This window comes from Arvicanthis niloticus, chromosome 12 (genome assembly GCF_011762505.2).
Source record: "Arvicanthis niloticus isolate mArvNil1 chromosome 12, mArvNil1.pat.X, whole genome shotgun sequence".
NCBI classification, from domain to species: Eukaryota; Metazoa; Chordata; class Mammalia; order Rodentia; family Muridae; genus Arvicanthis; species Arvicanthis niloticus.
The window spans coordinates 41,743,467-41,769,417 of record NC_047669.1 but is presented as its reverse complement, the minus strand read 5'-3'; the positions used below and the strand labels follow the sequence as shown (position 1 = coordinate 41,769,417).

General features: G+C 42.2%; 2 protein-coding genes across 7 annotated transcripts in view; both read left to right on the top strand.

Moving 5' to 3' along the window:
• Tbc1d23 (TBC1 domain family member 23) overlaps positions 1–12,359 on the top strand; it is a 54,675-nt gene extending 42,316 nt beyond the window's left edge. For 3 of the 4 annotated variants that reach the window (XM_034515294.2, XM_034515296.2, XM_034515297.2), the window contains 5 exons: positions 1,184–1,228; positions 4,649–4,737; positions 8,128–8,263; positions 9,323–9,517; positions 10,743–12,359. In XM_034515294.2, coding sequence (XP_034371185.1) covers positions 1,184–1,228; positions 4,649–4,737; positions 8,128–8,263; positions 9,323–9,517; positions 10,743–10,824 — 547 coding nt within the window. In that variant the 3' untranslated portion in view covers positions 10,825–12,359. The remainder of the gene's footprint in view (positions 1–1,183; positions 1,229–4,648; positions 4,738–8,127; positions 8,264–9,322; positions 9,518–10,742) is intronic. The other variant, XM_034515295.2, reaches the window with a different exon arrangement.
• Positions 12,360–13,728: 1,369 nt separating this feature from the next.
• On the top strand, positions 13,729–25,951 carry Nit2 (nitrilase family member 2). 3 transcript variants are annotated; one of them, XM_034515811.2, is made up of 10 exons: positions 13,854–13,971; positions 15,234–15,352; positions 17,137–17,257; positions 18,087–18,175; positions 19,967–20,060; positions 20,509–20,583; positions 21,669–21,747; positions 23,226–23,324; positions 25,347–25,402; positions 25,712–25,951. In XM_034515811.2, the coding sequence occupies exons 1-10, from the start codon at positions 13,965–13,967 to the stop codon at positions 25,801–25,803; spliced, it is 831 nt and encodes a 276-aa protein (XP_034371702.1). In that variant the 5' UTR covers positions 13,854–13,964; the 3' UTR covers positions 25,804–25,951. The 3 variants fall into 3 exon arrangements, with proteins under 3 accessions (XP_076799143.1, XP_076799144.1, XP_034371702.1); XM_076943028.1 differs by lacking the exon at positions 15,234–15,352 and having other exon boundaries at positions 13,729–13,971; XM_076943029.1 differs by lacking the exons at positions 15,234–15,352; positions 20,509–20,583 and having other exon boundaries at positions 13,729–13,971.

Below are 25,951 nucleotides of genomic sequence, written 5' to 3'. Positions count from 1 at the left end.
ACATGTGTCAGATCCAGCCACGTCATCACGGCTGCACCTGTTTGCTCTGCAGATCCTTTCCTGTTCTCAGAGGAAGGTGTATCTGAGTTTGTCCCTCATCCCATTACAGAAAGGCCATGTCCTGTGTTCATGGTTCAGAGAGCAGCTGCCTCCCAGCTGCCAGCAAACAGTTACTTCACAGCAGGAACCTCTGCTTCAGGAATAGAAGCCTAGATAACCTGGTCAAGCCCAGTCCAGCAGAATCCCACTGTACCAAGTTCACATCATAGAGGAATTTGCTTAAAAATATAAGCAAGAGCCATTTTTCCATGAATTAAAAAAAGGGACATGGTGAACAACTGGCAAGCAAATTTAAGAATATTTGTTTTGCTGTTTGTTCTGAGTGTTTGATACAATAGAGTATTAGTCTAGTTTGGGTGTGCATTCTTCAACCTGGGATAGCTATGGCTGTGACCAAACCCCAAATTGTGAACTTACTCAAAACATGAGATACTTTGTGATGTGTGTAACTTAATTGCACAGTTCTCAAGTGTGAACTTTGTAGATGACATCATATCACAGTGACAAAAGCTGAAAGATTCTTTCTGATTCGAATATGGAATTTGTTTCTGAGCAAGCCTGACCGTGAACATGTTTGTTAGTGTTTGGTTTCCCCTCCTCTCTCCCTTCCAATGTCATGGGAAAGCTGAGACATTTGATTCTAAGAACTGAGTGTCCCTTCTAGTATAGTGCATATGCATACAAAAGTATGTCCTATTTAGTACGTACACAGATGATGAATAGGTTATTGTCACTAACCCCCAAACTGTATCTCATCTAAAATAGCCTGATAATAAATATTAAAGCATACATCTGCTCTCAAAAGGGAAACTCATATAGTGCTTCTGAGTCCCCAACCTTTTGCCATTACATTTTGTGGTGTGAACATTAAAGTTTTTTGTTTTAAAGTTCACTTGTTTACTTCTAAGATTGACTAATGATAACTATAAGATGAAAAGACTTGTCTGGTGAAAGAGCACATAAAACTGGCTTTTCTTCATTCTCTTTTGTGCTTGAGATGATTGAAATAATTTCTTTATAATGTATTTACTGGTTGAAAAAACTGATTTTATTGTATAGTTTCTAAGGCTGCTGCATTTTTTTATAATCATTTTATTCTGTCCTCTGCCTTGATTTGCTATAGAATGTCTTTCAATCTTCCCTGGCCAGACAGATCATGTACAGAGCGGTAAGCCAATGAGTAGAGCAGCTCTCCTGAGCCGTCTGTTCCCTCTAGCATGCCTCGCGCTGTCTGTGAGCCTCGTGCAGACTTGGCTAGACTTTCATGCTGCTGCTTGCCCTTTTCTCAGTGTGCTCATGGGAGTGTACCGTGCTGACATTGTGCTTCCTGTTTGGTCTTGTGCCTGAGTTTTCTTCCTTGCATGTTCCTATTGCCTTGTTCCTCAGATGGAAATCAAATGTGCTCAAACCCAAGGACTTTAAAAATTCTGCAGTTTTTATTTTGAAACAGTGAGGGGTGAAATGTCCACTGAGTCGTGAGTCAGTGGGGCCTGCTAGTTCTAATAATTGACTAGTCTCCTGCCCTTATGGAAAATGTAAGCACATAAGTCCAGAAGCAGTTCCTGGTCAGAACCCGATGCTGGAGTTAAACCAAGGGTCTTGAACATGCTGATACTTGTTCTTTATCCGTGAGCCACATCCCCAGCATCAAAATTTTAACATGAACTTTATGTGAATTTATACATTTTCAGATTTCTTTGTATTAAGATGTATGCATTGACATTGATGAGTTAACACATATAAATCTGTTAGAAAGAGCTATAGTTGTTCTAGGTTCTGTGTTTGGATTCTCCATGAAGGACATCATGGGAGACATGGTTTCTACTGTCCAGTCCATTTCCTTCTCTGTCCCAGTATGATGGTGGCTGATGCATGATACAAAGATTTGATTTAAGGGATAAAATGCTAAGTCTTCAAATTAGGTTAAACAAACAAGCCCTGCCAATTTAGTAACCTCATGCAGCGTTATAGTTTATATTCTTGCAGATATTTTCTTCACCTTACATTGGGATGTTAAATAATTGAATATTTACAAAAGAAAGTGTAGTCGGTAAGGCTGCCGAGCCTGACTGCGTGAATTTGGTCCTTGGGCCCACACAGTGGAGAGAGAGAAGCAGCTGCCACCGCTGTCCTCGGATCTCCATGTACACTCCAGGGCTCATGTGCAAGTCTGTGTACACACAGCAAATGATAAAACTTTTAAAGAGTCTGCTCATACTTTGAATAGAAACTCAGCCGTATTGGGTTAGTTATGGGTTTACTTTTTCCGTCATTTCAGTATTTCCAGTGATAGGAAACAGCATTTTTAAAGTGCCAGTTGAGTAACTTGAATTCATGTTCTTACTGTTCCTACACAAGGCAATTATAAGACAACTACTTAATTTTACCTTAGTCTGTTTTAAAGAAACTTGTTCTTTTTAAGAATTATAATCTGTGTGTGAATCATCCTTCTATAAGAATGTTGAGTTCACCTCTGGGTAGTTTAATTATTTTTCTCTCACGTTCTTAACTTTTGCTTTACTGTTCTGTGGTTCACATATAGGTGCATTTGTTTTGAAAGTGTGATTGAATTAGCAGTCTGAAAAACGTCAAGTTTATTTCTGAGCATGGCAAGTTAAAACTTGTCCAAACTATTTCTGTAGATGTTTCTGAGAATGTCAATATACTGCCGTTAAAAAATAGTCCAAACTAACAAGTGTAAATAAAAAAAGCACCATTGAATTTTATTAAGAGAATTTGAAGAAAAGTCACAGAGTCATACAAACTTTTCACTGTAGGGTTGAGGGAGAAACTTAGTAAGATGCTTGAAAGCCTAAGGAGCCCAATTCAATCCCAGAAACTTACATAAAAAAACCAAAACAACAACAACAACAAAATAAACAGCTGGGCAGGGCCTGGAGAGATGGCTCAGAGGTTAAGAGCACTGGCTGCTCTTCTAGAGGTCCTGAGTTCAGTTCCCAGCAACCACATGGTGGCTCACAACCATCTGTAATGGCATCTGGTGCTCTTTTCTGGCCTGCAGGCATACATGCAGCCGGAATGCTGTATACATAATGAATAAGTAAATCTTTAAAAAAAAAAAAAAAAAAAAAAAAGAATGATTATAGTCCCGGCCCTAGAAAAGCAAAGACAGGTAGATCCCTGGGACTCTCTGCATGGTCAATCTAGCTACTTAGTAAGCCCCAGTCTAGTGAGAGACCTTTATCCGATAAAGCAAGGAATTACTACTTAAGAAGAACAGCAAGATTGTCCCCTGGCCATATAGGTGCATATGGTATGCACACGTACACACTCACAACACACACACACACACACACACAGAGAGACAGAGACAGAGACAGAGACAGAGAGACAGACACATAGAGAACATACCCCAATGTTTGAAGGCCTTTCATTAAGCCTTGTCTCTTGAGGTTTCTACCTCCTTCCAAACAGCACTACACCAGGAATAATAAGCTTTATCACAGCCTTCTTTGGGGACATTTCAGATCTAAACTCAGACACTTCCTAATGATCATAGGTTAATAGCTTACAGGATAATTTTGCATTACAAATGTTTTAATCCACAAAATTTTAAGTACAGGTTAACCTAACTTGACTTGTAATTCTAAGAGGGTCTGTCATACTAAACTCAATTAGTGTTTGCCTGCTTGCTTGCTTTAAGGAGGCTTGATTTAAAGGTAAATATTTAAGTCCACTGAAATGAAAATTTAAAAAAAAATTATGTATTTTTTAAAATGTGCTCCATCAGCATGCATACTTGCATGCCAGAAGAGGGCATCAGATACCTTTGTAGATGGTTGTGAGTCACCATATGTGGTTGCTGGAATTGAACTGGAAGAGCAGCCAGTGTTCTTAACCCCTGAGCCATCTATCCAACCCACAATGATTTTTCTTTCAAGAGTAAGATTCTTGAAAAATGGAATAATCTGAATGGTTTTTCGATAGGTGACGAAAGAACAATTTTAGCCTTCTTTGTAGTGGGTAGTTATCCTACAAAGGAAACCGTTTTCCCCCAGAACTATGCAATGTTTTACTGAAACATTTTAATTTATGCAAAAGAAGTAGAATCTGGGAATGGATTAAAACAGAAGCAGCAGTAATAAAAACGGAGGAAAAACATTGAGAAACTTGCAGCCACCAAAGGAGCCGTGAGCCTCCCTGTTCTTGCGCTGTCTGTTCTGTGTAGTAAGCTCGTATTGCATGCTGTTGTTCTAAGGGCTCCATAAGGGGAGAGGGATAGCTGCCTTAATTTTCACAGTAATCCTGACGGGCGGAGTCTCTTGTTAGTACCATATTTCAAATGAGGAAACAGCAGAGGGGTGAATTCCCCAGGCCCAGCAGCATCTAACCAGTGGCTTAAACGCGAGCGTTGGAACTGTTGAACTTGGCGGGACATAAGGACACATGCATCTTTGCTTACATCGTTTATCTTCTTGCAGTTTTCTTAATGTAGTTGTCCCAAAGCTGTGGTGCTCTGGGAAGGGCAAAGAGCATTTACATTGTGTTCGAACATTCGGATGATGCTTAGTGAAAATCTCTGATTACTTCTTAGTGGCGTCTCCTTCCTAAAATTGTTTTGCCACAGGCACGTGAGCAGCAGTGACCGAGTGGGCAAGCCTTACCGTGGAGTGAAGCCTGTGTTCAGCATTGGTGATGAAGAGGAGTACGACACAGGTTGAGTAACAGTGCACTTACCTACAGTCTGCCTTGTTCAGCCCTGAGGGCTAGTCGTCCTGGGACTCGAAAACAATGCCCCACAGGACAAAGTTCACAGCAGGAATTGCCTGGCAGTGGTTCTTACACTTCCTAATGCTTTGACAGCGCCTCATGTTGTGCTGATTCCCAACCATAAAATTTTTTCTTGCTACTTCATAACTGTAATTTTGCTAGTTATGAGTTGTAATGTAAATGTCTGTGTTTTCCAGTGGTCTTAGGGAACCCTGGGAAAGGGTCATTTGACCCTCAGAGGGCCTTTTAGTAATGCTTTGGTTTTAGAATTCTTGAATTGTGCCCACTAGAAATCTACGCAGAAATTTTGCATAGGCCTCAATTAACAGTCATCAGCTGAGGAACAAGGAGTTTGTGGAAGTTGTTTTTAAGCCCATGTGTTCATATTTAAATCCCTTCTGCAGAAAGGTGCCAAGGTCCTAGAAGGCCACCAGATGGCACTATAGTACCTAGGAGATTTAGTTTACCTAGGATTGTCTTTATGTTAAAAAAAAAATCAAAATCAATGTATATTTTTTACTTATAATTCTACAGCCTAAATAATGTAAGTCATCATAGTTTATATGTATATTGAGTTAGAAAAAGTTATGTTAGTAAAAAAAGTTATGTTAGTGAAAATAGTTTTAAAAAATTAGTAAAAAATGTTAGTAAAACTGAGAAAGACTGTAAATGTCATTGTCCTTTCCCCTCAGCAATACCCCATATATCTGATTATTCTCTTTTTAAAAAAATGATGTATTTATTTTTATTTTATGTGCACTGGTGTTCTGTCTCAATGTATGTCTGTGCGAAGGCATCAGATCCCCGAACAGGAGTTACAGACAGTTATGAGCTGCCACATGGGTGCTGGGAACTGAACCCAGGTCCTCTGGGTTCAATACTCTTGAACCAATACTCCAATACAGTACAGCCAATACTCTTTAACTACTGAGCCATCTCTCCAGCCCAGTTTATTCCCTTTCTGTTGTAGATAATCGCCTATTTGCCTAGTTTTAGGATTCAACTCTGGTAGTCTTCTGATTTTTTTTGTCACTTATGAGTGACTCCATTTTTATACGTATATCAAGATGAACTTTGAAAGTATCTCCAGAGAGTTTGCTCTTAGCAGTAAGATTGCTCAAGAGAAGCATATTTGATGTTTCAATAATATTACAAATTTGACTGCTAGAAAATTTGCAGTGAAGTAAATATAATATTTCTAGCTGTTGTTTTTCCTTTTTCATCTCTGTTGCCATCTTCCTGTTGCTATGTATTTCTTTGTCTTTCTGATTATTTTAACTTCCTTCATGAGCAAAAGGGAGAGGATGAGTGGACTTCGGATGAGTCCACCATGGTCTATTTAACACTTCCTGGAAAACATACCTACTTATAATATGGAAACTGGGCCATAGCAAAAGGAGGACACTAGAATTGTATGTGTCAGTATTCGTAAATGCTCCAATGCTGGGAGTCGGGTGGCAGTTGCAGAAGACTTAGTGTTCTTAGGATGCTGCCCTCAGGTGCAGAATGCTCCTGCATTCGGGAGATGCACACATTGATGACAGGAAGGACCTTTGTAGGACTGTTCACACAGGAAGTCCCTTTTAGTAAAGGGAGGAGCTCTGAGGAGGGAGAGACAACAGGAGGGCTGCAGGGGTGACACCTGACGTTTTCTTTAGCATTGGCTATATTGTGAACAAGTTATTGAAAGCCAAGGGCTGGGGAGATAGCCCATCAGTAAAGTGCTAGAACCTGAGTTCAGTCCTCTCTACCACTTCTGAAAGTTAACTTAGGCACCTTTAATCCCAGCACTTTGGAGGCAGAGGCAGGGATCTCTGAGTTCAAGGCCAGTCTGGTCTATAGAGTGAATTCCAGGACACCCAGGGCTACACAGAGAAACCTTGTCTCACCAAAGGAGAAAAACAGCTAACTATGATGGCTGTCAAACTTAGGTTTTCAATTGCCGGGATAAAACCGAAACAACTTGGGGAAGAAAGGGTTTGTTTTATCCTACACTTCTCGGGTCATTCCATCTCTGAGGGCAGAAACTCAAAGCCAGAACCCGGAGGCAGGAACTGAAGCAGAAGTGATGGAGGAGTGCTACTTACTGCCTTTGCTCAGCCTGCTTTCTTACAGCACTGAGACCTACCAGCCTAGGGGTGGCACCACATACAGTCATCTGGCCCGCCCACATCAATCAATAGTAAAACTCACCACAGGCTTGCTCAGGCCAATCTAATGGGGCATTTTCTCAACTGAGGTTTCCCTTTCAAATTACTCTGTTGTCATAAAACTAGTTAGCAGAGTGGCCCATGCTGGCAGTGCCAGCAATCAGGATCCCTGGGTCTTTTCCACAGCCAGCCAGCCAGCCTAGTCTGCTTAGCGAGCTCCAGGACAGTGACAAGCACTGTCTCAAAAGGAAAGGTGGTTGGGAGGGAGGGGGCAGGGAGGCAGATGACTCAGCAGGTCAGGGTGCTTGCTACCAAACATGGTAACCTGAGTTCAGGACACACATAATGGACGGACAGACCTGATTGTTACAAGAGAATGTCTGCCTCTATGCCTCACACCCACACATGTGCACACGCATGCGCACACATGTACAAAATAAATAGGACTGGAGAAATGACTCCGCGGTTAAGAGCACTTGTCACCTTTCCAGAGGACCTGAGTTTGTTTCCCAGCAACTGCTTGTAATTCCGACTCTAGAGGATCCAGTGTTCTCTTCTGTCCTACACATAGTATAGCCTGACACACACATGCACACACATAAATAAAAATTGTAACAATAAAAACAGATATATAAAAATCCAAAACCATAAATGGCATCTGAGGAGTGATTGCAGAGGTTACCCTCTGGCCTCCACAGGCACATGCGCACACGTGTGCACTCTCAGGAACATACAAAAACAAAGGGAGAACATTTGTAATTATTAACCTGAGGCGTTGCAATTCCTTTTCTTAGTTTAGGAAAACAAAATTAGAATGTTCATATTCATTGAAAAACATTTTCCTCATGTAATGCAGACTGAACTTAGTGTTATTTTCTATTTACAAGTCCGAATTGGCAAAGGAGAACACTACCTCCCCTGTTTCTCAAGAAAGATGCTTATCACTGACATGCCAGACCATAGTTTCAGCTTCTTTTATCAAAACTCTGCAGAATGTACTCCTGGGAGTTTGACGGGACTTGTAAGGGTTGCTTTCTGATGTCTCTGTAGCAGAGCCAGTAGGATTTGAAGTACTTCTTTTGTTTCTGCCTGTCATGTCCTGTGTTCAAAACACAACCAACGGTTTGTGGTTGCTAAGAAGTGTGTCCACAGTGCTGATGGCCTTAACACTTTTCTTTCCTCCCAGATGAAATTGACAGCTCTTCCATGTCAGATGATGATAGAAAAGAAGTAGTGAACATCCAGACCTGGATCAACAAGCCGGATATCAAGCACCACTTCCCCTGTAAAGAAGTAAAAGAAAGTGGACATATGTTTCCTAGGTACTTTTGAAAATGTTTTTACAAGTAAACGTGAATTGGGCAAAATTAATATAAAAGTAAAGTGCAAGGGATTTTATTTTTATTCAAGTGCAAAAGGACCTAATTTCTCAGTGTCAACTCGTGTCAAGTGTCGGTTTTTAAAGGTCTTAGGTACTTTGTATTTTGGAAACTCTGAGACAGGACACTGAATAGTACATTGAACACTCTGGTGCCCCTCTCCTGGACATGTTGGCTGTTGGCAGCTCTTCCCAGACCTGTGAGCCCCCTCAGGAGCAGCTCACCCTAAGTGCTGCAGCATGCACATCCCAAGAATACGAGCATGTTTGACATAACTCCAGTGCCACCACATCGCCCAAATGTTATTGAGTTAATACTGCCCAGCATTAGATCATCCCAGCATTTCTAGTGTTCCCAGGTTAGCCTTGACAGTTTCCCTTCTCTTCCGGGTCCATCCTGCACTGCCTGCTACTGCCTGTTCTCACCCAGCGGATGGTGGAACTTTCCCTTTTCTCGAAATGCCTATTCTCTTCATGAGTCTAGGCCAGTATCTGGCGTGTTTAATTTGCCTTATGCTTGCTATGTTAAAAGTGAGTTAAGATATGAGAGTTTTGAGGTTTTCTGTTTTAATTGCTTTTAATCCGTGCCCATTTTGCCTTCAGGATTTAGTTGCAGAATATTATAAAAATATGTAAGGAAACCCAACAATTGCCTAGTGGACATTGATATTAGACTATAGTGTGTAGACAGAGAATAGTTTTGGATACATATAATCCTGTTAAAATTCTGAGAATGGCAGGACAGTCCATTAAAATTAAAAATTATTTATATATTATACTCAACTTCTCACTACAAAGCATGCATTTACTCTTAAATAATTGTGTTATCTGTTAATAAAACAGTTTTACACAAAATTAAATGAAAAATATATAGCTTGTTTATCAAACATATTCCTAGATAACTCAAAAATAATCCTTTAAAGTTGAACTTTTTTATAGTTGGAGCTGCTGAACTGACATGTCTGTTGGAATCCCATTCATTTAAACTTCTTTTTCTTTCAAGTCATCTGTTGGTTACCGCAACACATATGTACTGCTTAAGGGAGATTCTTTCGAGGAAAGGACTGGCTTACATCCAGTCTCGACAAGCACTAAATTCTGTAGTTAAAATTACGTCCAAAAAAAAACATCCCGAGCTAATTACCTTCAAGTATGGAAACAGCAGTGCTTCCGGGATAGAAATCTTGGCTATCGAAAGGTAAGATTTATTATTATTATTATTATCTGAATTAATGCAACCCATTAAGTGAAGGCTTCTTGATTTTGGTGAGTGGCAGAGGGCACTGAGGTGCTCTGCTCCTGTAACAGTGTCATCTATAATCTTCTTCCTAGTATCTGTTCATATGTGGCTTCTACAGGGGTGCGCGATTTCAGTTACACTGTAGCAACTGTCACACCAGAGTCATTAAGGATAATCTAGGGACAGCTAGATTAAGGATAAGAGAGATGGCTCAGCAGTTAAAGGCACTTGTGGACAAGCTTGACAACTCGAGTTCAGTCCCTGAGCCCTACTTAACACTCCATGGCATAAATACCCCACCCCCACCCCACTACATGAGTGTAACATAAAAACAAAACAAGAAGAAATACTGTAACAGAGACTCTGCTTTGTCATGAGGGCAAGACCACAGTTCCCAGCACCCAGAACCCATGTCCAGTGGCTCACAGGTGTTATACCCCCACCTGTAAGACACAGGTTAGGATGGCACACACCCTTAATCCCAGCACTTGGGAGGCAGAGGCAGGTGGATCTGAGTTCAAGGCCATCATGGTCCACAGAGTGGGTTCCAGCACAGCCAGGGCTACACAGAAAAACTAAAATAAAACCCAAACAAAAAAGACATGCAGTACCCTCATCTGGTCTCTGTGCTCATAGATGCACACTCATGTGTACAATACATATACAAAAATAAAACAGTTTTTAGAAAAAGAATTATACAAATGCTACATTAAATGCTGATTTGTGGGGACATAAATTTGTCTTAGACTGTTAAATTGGCATTTTATTTTGCATCATCAAAACATCTCAACCTGGGGATGGTTTGAATCTGTTTTAGATAACTTAATGTTTTGCTTAAGGTCAAATTAGCAAGTCTGGAGTTGCCATTGACTTTGGAATTGGATGGCATCAAATCATAATCACAGCAGCTTAACTCACATCTGTACTAGACAGGGAGTGTGGTGATCTGCCTGCATTGTCTTCCGACATTACGCATACATAGTAGTTCAGAGAATCTTAGCTGTGCAATATATGAAAAGTCCCATGGCTTTGACTTGGGAATTTTCAAGTAACATTGTAATCATCTGCTGAGGTAAGTTTATGGAGCACATAGCAGGGCATCTCTGCTACCTTTCTGTGACATCTCAGCACAGATCTGAACGGAAAGTGCTTTATTAATATATATGTGTTCTTTCCCCCATAGGTATTTGATTCCAAATGCAGGAGATGCCACCAGAGCCATAAAACAGCAGATCATGAAAGTGTTGGATGCTTTGGAAAGTTAATGTAAAAGGAAGTTATTTAAGTGAAATTAAGGCAACGAAGAGAAACATGAAAATATATTTCCTGACTCAATACTAACCAGTGACCTTTGATTTGCTCATGGGGTGCCTGAGTAGAGGGTCTAAATGCAAATTATTGTAATCAATCTCGGGATGGGTACACTTTTTAAAAAATTTCTTTTGCATCTTTGGTTTTATATAATGATTGATTATAAAGGTCAGTTATTAAATGACTTTGAAGTAACTGGCCTTGTGCCCTATGGATCAAGGGCACAGAATGCAGTTCTGTTTTGAAGAGCTGTTTTAAAGGACATGCATCATTTCCAGGTCTTAAAACAACTGTACACATACATATTTGCAATGTCTTCACTGAAATTTAGGGGTAGAATTAGTTGAAGAGATTTAATTGCTACATTGAGTTTACTACAATGAGCATTATCTGAAATAAATGGTTAGACTAATAATTAGCTCACTGTTTCTGGTCTTTAAAAGATTGAAGTCTATTTGATGGAATGGATGGAAATCATAGCAACTCAGAATACAGCCTGTAGTGAGACACTGAAGCATCAGCTTCACCCCGTCTTCTTTCTCTCCAGTAGGTAATTATTCAGAGACTAATTGCCTCAGAGATAGTAAGCCTCATCCCAGAGGTTGCTAAGGAACAGTTAGCAGCATTAGCAGTAAGTAGGCATGTTAAGGTTAAAATTAGCATTTGGGGGACAGAATTGTATCTGTAAAAATGTCATTGGTCTTTATAACAAATGGTCATTTGGTCTAGGCTGTCTCAGAATGTTTTGAACACACTGATTATCCTCCTTGAAATGATCACCTGTGATCACACTAATGTCCAGTTTGAAACAAAGATAATCAGAGAGCTATAGAAATTTTTGGTTTTTTTATCACTTTCTAAAAATTTTCTTTTGGTTTTGTCTTCTCAGTAAAATTTCAGTAGTTGAAACTTTTTTCATTCTTATAGTCTGAAAAAAACGGAAGTGGTCTGCTTTGTTTTGCAGTTTGCTCAGATTAATTTCTGTGGCCCATATTAGTTACTGTGCTGAGAGATCCAGAACATCTTTGGACCATGGGATGATTTTTATAAAATCTGTTTGAAAAATAGTAACTATAACCTGCCATGTCATAAAATGTAATAGATTTTCTCCAAGGGGTTGGTTGATAGAAATATCTAGGTGACCCCACTAGTAGCCAGTGTTTTAATTTGCTTAAGGGAAATCAAGTGGATAAAAGATAACATAATTAAAAGAATTCTATTCTGATATCTAAATAAAAACAATGTGTTTGAGTGTTGAAGACATTTGCATGACATCGCACCCTGTGCGATACTTGATATTTATAACTCTTACCCCAGACTGTTGTATTCATTTCTTCCATTTTCTTGACTCCCTCTTTGAAATGTCCTGAAGTCTCATTTTTCAACCATCTCAGCTATGGGACTTTTTTTCATAATATTAATGAAAAAATGTTTGTGTTACTGTTTATAAATTACAATTGTAAATAAACGGATACAAGTTTGCTCAAAACTTGTGCTCTCGAGGCTGTCTGTTCTCTTTCTTTTTTCTGTATTTTATCTGCAGATTAAACGTTTGTCTTATATATGTACCTCAGGTAGGCTAAAACTAATGACACACTAGTTGGGTGCTGGGGTGCTCATAGTCTCAGCTATTGAAGGAGGCTGAGGCAGGGGAATCACTTGAGCTCAGGAAGTGAGGCTTTCCCTCTTTTTTACTAGAGCAGGTCAATAGATCTGTGGCCACAGACCTGGCTTTTTCTTCAGTAGTTGCCATGGCTACCAGGCCACTGTAGTTTCGAGTGCAAGATGGAGATGGGGGTCACTGTGTTACACTTGGAAGACAAGGCTCATACTGAAGCACACCCCCAGCACCCCCTCCAGCCCATACATTCTTTCTTCATCCCGATTCCCCAGTGTTCCCAGATTCTTGGAAGAAACGATTCTGTGATCCCTTCAAGACATGATGTGGGTGCTCAGAACTAAACCCAGGTTCTCTGCAAGAGCAGTAAGTGCTCTTAACCACCAACCCATCTCTCCAGCCCTGCTTTGTCCTTTTAAACTGTTTTTCCACCCTCTCTAAGATGCCACCCCCCCAAAGTTTGTAAAAAGCTCAACCCTCACTGAAGAAAACTTTGGCTAAATTTTCTTTTGTGGATCTGAACTTGAGGCGTTGTTTCCTCTTGCCCAGATCTATAATCCTCTTGTTTCCATGCTCTGTAAATGTGACAAGGTATGGACTTTCTCTTGCAACCACTGCAAAGGTTAGAAGACAATGAAGCTAGCTGGGTATGTTGGTCTATGACTCAATCCCTGCATTCCGGAGCGGGAGCAGGAGGATTAAAAGTCAAGGTGGACCTTAACTACATAGTAAGTTAAAGCGCAGCCTGGGCTTACTGGAGACCCTGTCTGAAAACCAGAAGAGCTCCAAACGAAACAATGAAATAATAAACAAATAAATAATATTTACATAAGTAAATGACAATGAATAAAAATTAAATAATAACTACAAAGGTCAAATTTTAGAATACTACTTAGCATCGACTCTCTTTCTCCAGCCCAGTTAGGAGCAAACTTCTGAAGTCTTGCTAGCCTAAACCAGGTGCACTTCCTCAAGCCAGTCAGCATGGGGCATTCATTACCCTGGCCACTGCTGTGATCCAACCTGAAATTGAAGGCCTTTGTGCCACAAGTAGGGCCTTTCTACCCCAGATTGTCCCGCTCCTTAACCATTTATGGTACACCACCATAACATAGGCTGCTCTTTTTTGACCTTGCTTTTGAAGGCCCTAAAGAATTTGTAATGGTCACTTCTTGGTGTATCCAACCGCAAAAGTTGAGCCATTTTTAATACGGGGCCCAGGCAAGTATGTAGCTCAGTGGTAGACTGGTACTGAATGTGCACAAAGTCGGAGGCTTATTCACCAACGCAAAACAATCACAAACAATCACAAACAAACAGCACAGAACAATCTTCAAAACTCATCGAGGCTCCGCCCCTCGGCCAGTCCTTGACCACACCCCTTCCGCGCGCAGGGCTCAGCCCCGCCTTCCACGCTCGGCGGAAGAGATTGACTGGCAGCTTTCCCTGTGGCCTGTGGTCCTCCGAGGAAGAGCCATGTCTAGTAAGTGGCTCCTGGCCTGGTTGTCCAGCTCCCAGCGGGAGCGGAGTCCTTGGTGCGGCGGTGCAGATGAGCCGGCCGGGTCCCTGCGTCCCCCGGTCAGCCATGCCGGCGGCTCTTGTCGCCGGTGTCCGGGGCTCGGGGAAGCCCAGGGGCTGCAGGCCGTGCGAGCACAAGCCTCCGATCAGGGCATCGTGCGCCGTCGGAGCTGGGCCGCTTGCGGGTTGGGTAGTGGTATCAAACTCGTGGCCCCGACTCCCTCGCCTCATAGAGCGGTGGGTAATCGCACCTCGATCCGCAGTTCCAGGCTGATTGTTGTGCCACTTCGTCCAGTGACTTGGTGCGGCTTTCCCACAGCAGGCTTCCTCGTGTGTAAGCGTTTATAGGTGCAATGGCCTGGCCTATCATGTAAATGTTGTTCCCATAATAGGCCCTTCACTCGCGGTGGTTTCGTGCCCTCCGCCCCCACTTGTTCATCTTCAAAGTCAATATCTTTCCTGAGAAGGTGAAGCAACAAGTCTTGCACACGGAGGACCCCAGTGGAGGGGTTTCCCTGCGACAACCTGCAGAGGGCGCATCACACCAGCCCCAAACCCGGGTCGGGACCTTATCCCTATTGGGTGGCTTTTGGGAGAGACGCTAGAAGCAAAACCATAGTAAGTTTTATCCTTTCCTGCCTCAGGAACAGAGACAGTCTAACTTCTTAGGGTTAGGGGAGATATTAGTGAGTTTTTGTGATACTCTGGTGACAGCTCAAGATCTGTTAACCTGAAAATAATGCCAGGTTTTGCTTTCTTTCGTTTTTATCCAGATTCTGGCACTGTTCAATAAGAGGCATTAGGGACTAAGTGTAGTTTCTTATCATATTTAGGATAAACCAAGGAATGAGCGGAGCGATCACAGTTTTTATACTTTTTGTTGTTGTTGTTTTTCAAGACAGGGTTTCTCTGTATAACCCTGGCTGTCATGGAACTTGCTCTGTAGACAAGGTTGGCCTCGAACTCAGAAATCTGCCTGCCTCAGCCTCCAAGTGCTGGGATTAAAGGCATGTACCACCACTGCCCCGCAGTTTTTATACTTTTTTTTTTTTTAACCTTCTTCAGAAGCCAGGTTTTGTCAGTGTTGGCGATAATACCCCTTTAGGTTACCAGTAGTTGGGACAATCAAAACCATGTTCGAACACTGCCCAATATCCTGTTTAAGAATGCTGGTTCTGGGTGAACTTAGTGGGCAGATCGGACCACTTTTCTCTTCTTTGTCCCCAGCTTTCCGCCTGGCCCTCATCCAGCTTCACGTTTCTTCTGTTAAATCAGATAACATTACCCGGGCTTGTAGCCTAGTCCGGGAGGCAGCAAAGCAGGGTGCCAACATCATTTCTCTGCCGGTAAGTATCGGGGCAGCCTGCTCTTTCTAGGAGCTGTGGACCCACCCAGCTTGTGTCCGACCTCCAGCAATGTCTTTTGAAACTTTAATATTGTTTAGTATTTGTCTCATCTTCCACAAAGACTAGCATCGACCTTTCTCATAAGATGTCTAACACGGTTACAAGTCTTGATGAACAAGATCACCTACCCTGTTCAGATGAGGAGTAGGAAATCCACCGGTGGACTTCCTTAAAGATAACACACTCAGGGCCTGTACGGTTTGCTTGGTTCCTTATATAGTTCAGGCTTTTGATTGTTGTCATGTTTTAGGTCAGACCATGTTACTTTAGCACTGTTCAGCAGTTTTTGAAAAATGGTTTGGAGGTTTGAGTTGAAGGTTGTATCATATTTGGTGGTAAGTAGGGCCTCAAAGTTTCTGAATGAGCAGGGGTTAGTAACAAAGAAAATCTTATGGTTGTGTGTGTGTGTGTGTGTGTGTGTGTGTACATGTGTATACCCTGAGGGGCCAGAGGTCAGTTCCACAGGAGCAGTTTACTTTGTTGTTGTTTTGAAACAAGGTTTCTCTGTGTAGCCCTGGCTGTCCTGTGACTCGCTCTGTAGACCTGGGTAGACTCCAATTCAGAGATCCATCTGCTTCTGCCTCCAAGTGCTGGGACTAAAGTCATGTGCTACCACTGTCTAACCACTTGGTGTTTTTTAAGACAAGGTCTCTCACTGGGACATGGGACTCGCCAGCTATAACGTTAGACGAGCTTAGCCGGCAAGCCTCAGGAATCCCCTCCCCACTCCTCCCCTAGTGTTGGAATACTAAGTGCAGCTCCTCACGCCTGGCTTATCTTACATGTGTGCTGGGGAATCCAACATGTCCTCATACTTTGGTGGCAAGCACTTTACTGGTTGAGACATCTCCCCAGCACAACCCAGTCTTCCTTTTTGGATCACTGTGTAGCCATGGCTAGCCTGGAACTTACTGTATAGAACGAACCTGGTGCTCTCTGCATATCACTTACAGGACTCATGTGTCCTTGGTACCTAACCATGGTCTCTAGTTAGTTTATGTTGCTGAAATGAGATAAAAGTCTAGTGCTTGGGCCGGGCAGTGGTGGTGCATGCCTTTAATCCCAGCACTTGGGAGGCAGAGGCAGGCGGATTTCTGAGTTCGAGGCCAGCCTGGTCTACAGAGTGAGTTCCAGGACAGCCAAGGCTATACAGAGAAACCCTGTCTCAAAAAAACCAAAAAAAAAAAAGAAAAAAAAAAAAAGTCTAGTGCTTGGGTTATGTGTGTGCTTACTTAGATCGCTGGTCATTTTTAGTGTAGTGCTTGCTAAACACTGTCTTTAAATGCAAAATGAGTAAATTTGAAATCCAGTAAATGTTTACCTGTTGTTTCTGACATGCCAAAGGACTTCTGAGGGCAGATGTGTGTTGTATGTGTGTGTTAGTATCATTGTTGGTGTGTAATTTTGAGCTCCAGAATTCATCTTGGGATTCAAAATCAGAGCTAAACACGATTTGTGATGGGCCTGGATGTCTACGAACTGCTAATTCCACAGGCTCCAGGTCTAGCCTTCTGCCAGGTCACCACGAATCATTAGTTCCTTCTATCCTCACCTGGGCTAGTTGCCTGCCTGCCTTTGATGCCCATTCTTTAGCTCTGTCTGGGTCTTTTCCTACTGGTGTTTGATCTGCTCCAAGCAGGCTGGGAAGTGCTATGTTTCTACTTTCTGCAGATATTTAAACAGTTTACCTGGTTTCCCCCCTTTTTCTTCTCACATGACTCTAGGAGTGCTTCAATTCTCCATATGGAACGAACTACTTTCCTGAATACGCAGAGAAGATTCCTGGAGAGACCACACAGAAGCTTTCTGAAGTAGCCAAGGAGAGCAGCATATACCTCATTGGAGGTAAGTTTGTCCCTGTGGTGTAACATCTAAACATTAAAAACACTAAACATTTAAACACTTTAGCCCTTGAAAAGAATGAGGTTGCCGGGGTGGTGGCATACGCCTATAATGCCAGCCTTGGAAAGCTGAGGCAGGAGGATTGTAAAGTTAACTTGGGATACACTTTAAGATATACTAAGTGTACAAAATGCAGATTAGTCCTCCCTTAAAGATGATTGTGTACTTTTACATGGCGTTTTAGACATAAAGACCTAGTAAACACTGTAGAAACACACCAAACTGATACTGATGACATTCTCTGTTAAAAAGCTAGATAAAATGTGGCAAGAGAAATTTGACCTGTGTTCTATGTGCTGATTTAAAACAAAAAGCCCAATAAGCCTCCAGAGTTGTGATGATCACGATAGTTAGGGATTGGCAATGTCTAGGCGCTGGCAATGCACGGAGCATGTATTGGACGGTTTGTGTCTCCACATTCTCATCACAGGGCCCATGGGATTCAGTTTTGTTGTAAGACTTGATGGATTTGAGCAATGAGGAAGTCCTGATTTTGTTCTGATGTTACATATTAACTGTTGCTCAACATTGTGACTGAATTTCAGGGGCACTTTGGTTATTTTTTAAACCTTTCTCTGGACTAGTTATATTTCATCAATAATTTGGAGCTTAATCACTGAAAGATTTATTTAAGGGGGAAATGAATGCCTAGAATAAACTTTATTATTGGGCCCAAATGACTGCTTACCAGGCTTTACCTACTCTCACAACATTACTGGCCCGTTCCTTTTTGTCACTGGTTTGTGTGACTGTATATTTCTCTCAATGGAAGGCTCCATCCCTGAAGAGGATGCTGGGAAACTGTATAATACCTGCCCTGTGTTTGGGCCTGACGGGAATTTGCTGGTAAAGCACAAAAAGGTAAGTAGTGCACATCTCATCATCTTCCATTTTCTGTTTCTGGCAAGGATATCGATGTAACTGATCTCTAAGCCACTGGTTTTGTATGGTTCAACCTTGTTGAACTTGTGCTATGTAGAATCTCAGACATACCATTAAATATTAGGTGCTCTTGGTGGGCAGTGCAAGCATATGCCTGTGTTTTGTTTTGTTTTTCTTGAGACAGGCTTCTTTGTGTAGCCCTGGCTGTCCTGGTACTTGCTCTGTAGACCAGGCTGGCCTCCACTCATGCCTTTATTTCCAGCACTCTGGAGGCAGAGGTGAATAGATGGAGTTCTGAGTTTTAGGCCATCCTGGTCTGTAGAGTGAGTTCCAACCAGGACTAAAAAGAGAGAAACCCTGTCTCAAAAATTACAAAAGAAAGTGTCCTCGTCTCATTTCCAGTCTCAGAAGGAACACATTCACTATTTTACCCCTAAATATGCTTTAGAATTGCCTAGTATGACTATTAGATGAATAGTGTTCCCTTCATAGAAAGTGTTTCTGTTTTGTTTTGAAAACCATGGTTGGTTGTAGAAGTTTACCAGATACAGGCTGGAGATAAAGCTCAGAGGTAGAGTGCTTTCATAGCATAGGCAGGGCCCGGGTGTAGTCACTGTCATTGCCTTGACCTCTTCCCCTCACACACATTACTATTGCTCAGTTTATGTCCTTGAGATCCAACGTGTGGCTTTTCCCTGTACTAATGTGATAAATTACACTGGTTAATCTTCTGATATATCAAGCCACATTTGTTGTGCTTGCTTGAAACAAAAAAATCTTACTTTAGCTAGGCATTTAGTGGCGCACGCCTTTAATCCTAACACTTGGGAGGCAGAGGCAGGTAGATCTCTGAGTTCAGGACCAGCCTGGTTTATTGAGTGGTTTCCAGGACAGCCAGGGCTACAAAGAGAAACACTGTCTTGAAAGAGAAAAAGAAAGGAAGAGGAAGAAGTAAAGGAAGGGGAAGGGGAGGAAATAAATAAACCTTATTTGGAATTGTTTTGCAAAATTTTACCTGGATTTTGTGTTTGTCCTGACACAGGGTCTTTGTGTTCTAGGCTGACTTTGAACTCCAGCAGTCCAGGCTGGCCCGAAGCTTGTAGCAAGCCTCCTTTCAGAGTATCCTTCATGCTAGAATCACAGGCATGGCCACCATGCCAACTTACTTGTTTATAAATGCTTTATTGTTTTTTTTTTTTTTCCTTTCTTTATTGATGGTAGGTTTTTAAAATTTTTGATAAGAGATCTATGTAGCCCTGGCTATCTTTGTAGACCATTCTGACCTCAGACTCACAGAGATATACCTATCTCTGCTTCCCAAAGGCCTCTTCTTCATCTGCCACTTTTGTCGGTTTGATTCTGATTCTGAGAAGTCTTTCTTAGCATTTAGAGTGAATAAAGGCAACACATGGTGTCTACCATGAGCCTGCACATTTTTCACACCTGGAGACAACAGGGTTATGAAACCCACATCATTTCCCCATTTTCCTGTCGTAGAAAGGATTGGCAAAATTGTTAACCTGTTCCTTCAGAGACTGAAAATGAGATAAGGACACCTATTACTTAAGGCTATGCCTGAGATCCCACACAGAGCAATAAGATACGTGGTTGGATGTAGCCAGTTGTAGGTGCAGTATGGCCAAAACTGGGGATGATGTTTGTGCTGTCAATCTTTGAGCATTTGCATATCTGACCACGGAGAGCTATCTGTCACTTCTGCTGTGAGGCCTGTGGGAAATGAGGTAACCAAATCAATTATTTGTGATGCAGATCCATCTGTTTGACATTGATGTTCCTGGGAAAATTACATTTCAAGAATCTAAAACATTGAGTCCCGGTGATAGTTTCTCCACATTTGATACTCGTACGTACCAGAGAAGTTTGCCTCTTACAGTTTCCCTTTTATGGCTATCTCCAGCTTTTTCACATGTCCGTATTAAAAGTTCAGAATTGAGGAGAGTAAGCAGTCAGAGAGCTAGAAAGCGGGGAGAGAATGGAAACCTAGGATTTTGACATCGATATTCCATTGGGTTGCAGCCTCTTGACCATGGCGTCCAGGGTGTTCCTGTGGGCTACCATTGACACACTATACTTGATAATGCACGTTGTTCAAAATGACCTTCTCAAAGCTATCCTGAGGCTGTGAATTTGTCTTTGAATGATGCCCCAATAGGATTGAACTTACAAATTGTCTGTTTAGAAGTCCTGGGTTAATTCTTTCTAGTCAGTGTTTGTGATCAGAGAAGCTTTACTCTCCCAATCCATGCCAGAGGTTAGTTCACTTACTTGTGCGTTGTTCTGTTTGGAAACAGCTTACTGCAGAGTGGGCCTGGGCATCTGCTACGATATGCGCTTTGCAGAGCTTGCACAAATCTATGCACAAAGAGGTGAGTTAGGGCCACAGATGGGTTAAGAAGCAGCTTGGAGGTTTGATTCTGGGGTGGTGTCTGTGGCATGAAGATAGCCAATAGCCCCTAACACAAAGTTACTCAACACACACATACACACACACACACACACACACACACACACACACACTCACTCACTCTCTCACACACACACAATTTGCACAAAATGTCAGAGGTACAGTGTTAATGTCTCCATGACCAGTACTTCCACAGCATCTTGCTAATCAGACTTCTGCTGAGCAAGGGATAATATGGTTACCAGGGGTGGGGTATGTGTGATCTTTCACACTATGTAGCAAAAGCTTTGTTCTGGAATATTCCCTTTACCCTTTGAGTCCCTAATGTGGAGTTACATGAGGCCAGGTAGAAATGCAGCAATGGTCTGTACTCTCATGGGTTTCAACACTCACATATACAGTCAGTAAGACTTTGGTTTGGACAGCTTACTGCCTGTAAAGCAGAATGAGACAAGTCAGAAGACCCAACTTCTGGTTCTAACTTTACTCCTTAGCACAGTACTCTGAACAATCATTTTACCTCTCTAAGGTTAGAGTCTGGTTCCCTCAGAGAACTTGTATGACAGAGGACTGAGAAAACTTACAAACTCCTCATGCCATTCGGCGAATACCAGTGTCCTTACTAAGCGATCGAAATCACTGGCACTTAAATAAGTGGTATGGATGATTGACAGCTGTTTAGCAGATGAGGTGCATGGATTCTGGGTTTAAGAGTGTCTGAAACTGTACTGCCTCAAGTTGGTTGTAAAGTTACATTGTATATCTCTTCACTATGTGGTGCTGAGTGCCTGAGACCAAGGGACATTTTGGTAACAGCACTCTACTTTTTAAAAGTGAAGGCACAAGTCTGACATCAACCATCCATTTCTCTTTTCTTGTGGCTGTGTTTTATATGTATATCTCTAAAAAATTTAAATTCAGAGCCTGTTTGTCTCACCAGGCTGACCTTTTGGGTGTGGAAAAGTCTGAGTTTGGCTCTACTGGATAAGGAGTAAAGGGAGGGAGTAATTGAGTGCTCACCATTGCACTTTGTCTCTCCCCCTGAAGGCTGCCAGCTCTTGGTGTATCCTGGAGCTTTCAATCTGACCACTGGACCAGCCCACTGGGAGCTGCTTCAGAGAGCCCGGTAAGAACGGAGTCAAGCATCTCAGTGTTGATAGATCTATCAGCCTTAAATGGAACCCTACCCTACCCTGCCCCAGCCCCAGCCCCAGCCCCAGCCTGCCCTAGCACCCAGATGCACTTAGAAAGGATGACTCTGCCCAGAGAGGTCTGTTAGGTGTAGTCTCTGATGCCATAGCAGGCCCCTCAAGATATGCTGGGGTTAAAGGCATGTGCTCCCATCACCATGCTGCCTACCTTATAAAATCAGCTTGTTTTAAATTGTACATATACCTACCAAACCCTCTTATTTATTTACTTATTCATTTATTTATGGTGCTTGGACTCTTCTACCAAACAGTGACTTTTAGTTCTATCCATTCTGCGGTGGCTGACTGACACTCTTATGTACATGGGTACAGTCTTTATAACAGATGTGCAGGATGGTTCTGTTTCTTGGCTCCTGTGATAGTCCAGCAGGGCTGGGTTCAGATGTCGTCTTTTCATGTGCTGTTTCATTTCTTGTGCACTCGGACCTTTTAGTAGGATTTCTGAACCACATATCCTATTTTTAACTGTTAGAGGCAACTCCACCGCTTTCCACAACAGCTATACTAATTCAGTCTCACTAACAGTGCGCCAGGGTTTCCTGTACACCCTCACAGGGACTTGAGCTTCTTGATAACATCCATTTGAACTACAGTGAGATAGTTTTGTGGTTGGTCATCATGGTTTTGAGTTGCCTGATGATTAGTGATATTGGGCCTTCTAAAAATATTTATGTAGGTCAGTTGTGTTTGTCAGCTGTCTATCATTGTGACAAAATGTCCTAAATAAAGAACATAGAAGGACGGAAAGTTATTTTGGCTCTACTTTCAAGTTTCATTTCATACCTTCCTGGAGAGTCTACTGCAGTCTTTTCACCTCAGATGGAAAAGAAAGAGGGGCCAGGGTTCACAGATTCTGCAAGGGTACCCTTCTTCTGTGTCTTACTTCCTATAAAGGTTGAGCAACTTCCACTCCTAGTAGTGCTGTGGGCTGAGGACCAGCCTTCACGTACCATGTGTTTGACTTCTTTTTAATGTCTGTTTAGCTGTGTTGCTCTTAGAGTCTCACTGAGTAGCCAAGGCTGACCTTGAACTTCCTCTTGTGTCAGCCTCCTGGTTGGTGGGATTAGGCACGGACTTAGACTTACTGCTATTTTTAAATTGGGCTGTTTTGTGACACTGAGATTTTAGAATTAGAGTTTTCTGCCATTCAGGAGGTTTTCTTTCCATTCTTGGTACCTTCATTTGCTGTACAGAAGCCTGTTTGATTATAATCCCATGTGCCTCTTTTGTTTCTTTTTGTCTTATTGCCCCCACTCCCAAACTCTTACTCATTCCAATGCACAGAAAGAAGCCTTTTCCTGTGTACTTCTAGTGTCTTTTTAAATTTTAAACAAGTGAATACACTTGGATAGAAACATGTTGCATGTATTTGCTTTCTGTCTGTTATCAACAGGGCTGTTGATAATCAGGTATATGTGGCTACAGCCTCTCCTGCCCGGGATGACAAAGCCTCGTATGTGGTTTGGGGACACAGCACTGTTGTGGATCCTTGGTGAGTATGTCTTAGGCTGAGCTCAGCTGGAAGTTGAAGAAGGTACAGGATCATCTCCCTGCAACTCCTGCTGCCTTTTATCCACATATATTCACACATGCTAACAAGCATGAGTGAAGCTTTTACTTGCAACCCACATGAGAAGGAAGCCATCCTGCATGCCATATTGAGCCCTTGGCTTTTGTCATCTTTGCTAGTCTAGGGAGTCTTGGCAGTCATACGAAATAAACAAGGCAGTAGCATGAGTGGGCAATTGGTTTTAGGAAAAGAGATCCCAGAATTCTTAGTTTGCATTTGGCTAAAATTTAGGCTGAGTGACTGACTGGTCCAGGGGCAGGAATGAGAAGCAAGGCAAGGATGTTATTCCCTGTGTAATGATCAGAGGATGGGGGAATGGGTTACAGCAGTGGTTCTCAACCTGTGCATCACAACCCCTCCACACACATCAGATAGCCTGCATATTGTAAATTTAAATTATGATTCATAATAGTAGCAAAATTACAGTTGTGAGGTAGTAACCAGAATTTTATGGTTGGGGGAGGGGTCACTACATGAAGGTCACACTATTAGTAAAGTTGAGAACCATTGGGTTAGAAGAATCTGGCTGTCCCCCTGTTTAAAAAGTAAAGCATTTCACCAGAGTGAATACATCTGTCCAATCAGATACATGTTTCTCCGTGGACAAATCACATTTTTGGCAACTGTGTCATTTGACAGCATACATTCACACATAGGATCCCAATTAGATGTGTGTCCTTACTAGAACTTTGGACTTCAAAAGTTGGCTTTGGTCTAGGCTACTTCTGTATGTGTACACACAAAGTAGTTCTACAATTTCAGAATAAACAGAACTCACCAACCACCCCCCCCCCAAAAAAATCTTTTAAATAATCCCTAAGGGGTCCCAGAGAGGAGTAGGGGGTCCCCTGAGAGAGAGAGAGAGAGAGAGAGAGAGAGAGAGAGAGAGAGAGAGAGAGAGAGAGAGTGTGTGTGTGTGTGTGTGATTCTCAGTAATTCCACATACCAGGGTTTATAGGCACTGGAGAACTGGGTTAGGCTGGTTTCTGTCACATTCCTGTCTAGATATTGGCAACAGGCTCTACAGCCAGTACTCCGGATGGCTACCTAGAGTGGCTGTTTGTCACAAAGTAATTGTGTGTGTTATGTGCTCCTTTTTTTCCTGAAGGGTTTTGGAACCTTCCAGCCTATGACTTTAGAGTGGTTGGTAATGACATTAGAGAAAGAACTTTGAATTTGGCAGGACACATGGGTGGGAATTAGGATTCAATCAAATGAAATTAATCATATTGGTATCTCATCCTTGTTAAGAGCCTGTGGCTATCTGATAAGTAAAGTTATTGTGCCAGATGGTTTGTTTTGACATATTTGGAAATTAATCATTTCTCCAGATATATTATTGAGGCCTTGCACTAGGCCAAAAAGTTGGGTACTACAAAGTTTTCCAGAACAGCTTTCACCTGGACTTTTGAAAGGCTGTTACTCCTGCCAGCATATTCTTAGCACATTGTTCAGACTCTGTGTACAAAGTCTTTTCTTCCAAAAGCACAAGGAATCAGGGATCTCAGCCACATAGATAGAGGTTCTTGTAGATCTGGGCTCTATATAGGCCCAGCCTCACTACCCTCAGGTATGGTTGGAGTTGGGAGCACATGAGGAACAGATGGAGACCTTCCTTGGAAAGGGCTTTTCCAAGTAGTACTGGGACTTCCTGTTGACTATTGGTAGCTCTGTTCCTAGGTATTTATAATCATGAATGATGAGGTATGGTTTTCTAGCAGTGTGCAGTTTATTAAACATATTCTACACTTTCCTCACCAAGCCTCACAGGACTCCTATTTACACATGTGCCACAAGTTCTCAACATAAACAGAACCAGAATTTATACTATTTCTTATTTTAGACCTTTGAATCTTTCTTTTGGCCTGTTATACGTGGAATAAAGAAAACTTTATTGTCACCAGAGATTGGTGAATCCCTATTTATTCTCTGGATTTCCTTCAGGGGGCAGGTCCTAACCAAAGCTGGCACGGAAGAAACAATCCTGTACTCAGACATAGGTAAGATTTGTCCCGCTGTGGTTATGGTTTCTGGTGTCCCCACTGCTCTGAGGCCACATTCTGTGGCTGGTCACTTGGAAGGATTCCTTTGTGTCCTGCTCTTCTATCCTGGTGACATTCTGGTTTTGAGGATGAGCTCTGGGGCTTTGCCTCACTGGGTTTTTAGTTTGAACTGACCCAGGACCAACTCCAGGTCACCAGCATCCAGACAAGGCAAATGTTCTTGGGTCACTTGCTGAAACTTTGGTTTGGGAGTGAAATTTCATTGGTTGGTAAGCAGTTGCAAATTATGTGTTTCTGGTTTTGCAGACCTGAAGAAGCTGGCTGAAATTCGGCAGCAAATCCCCATTTTAAAACAGAAACGAGCAGACCTCTATACAGTAGAGACAAAGAAGCCCTGATGTCTGCTTCAGAATGTCACGAGCTGGATGCTCTGTAAGACGACCAACTCTACTGAGTCCTTCTTGGGACAGGGCCCTTTCATGTTGATTCCATCAATGGTCTGTGTCACAAGGTCCCCTATTTTAATTAAAAGTTTCTTTAAATGTG

What these genes read in the sequence shown, in the direction of transcription:
- Nit2 (XM_076943028.1), top strand. Translation starts at nt 13,744, where the DNA reads ATGTGCACAAAGTCGGAGGCTTATTCACCAACGCAAAACAATCACAAA. An exon ending in CAGCATATACCTCATTGGAG is followed by an intron (nt 17,258 to 18,086) that starts GTAAGTTTGTCC and finishes TCTCAATGGAAG; the next exon opens with GCTCCATCCCTGAAGAGGAT. An exon ending in AGCACTGTTGTGGATCCTTG is followed by an intron (nt 23,325 to 25,346) that starts GTGAGTATGTCT and finishes GATTTCCTTCAG; the next exon opens with GGGGCAGGTCCTAACCAAAG.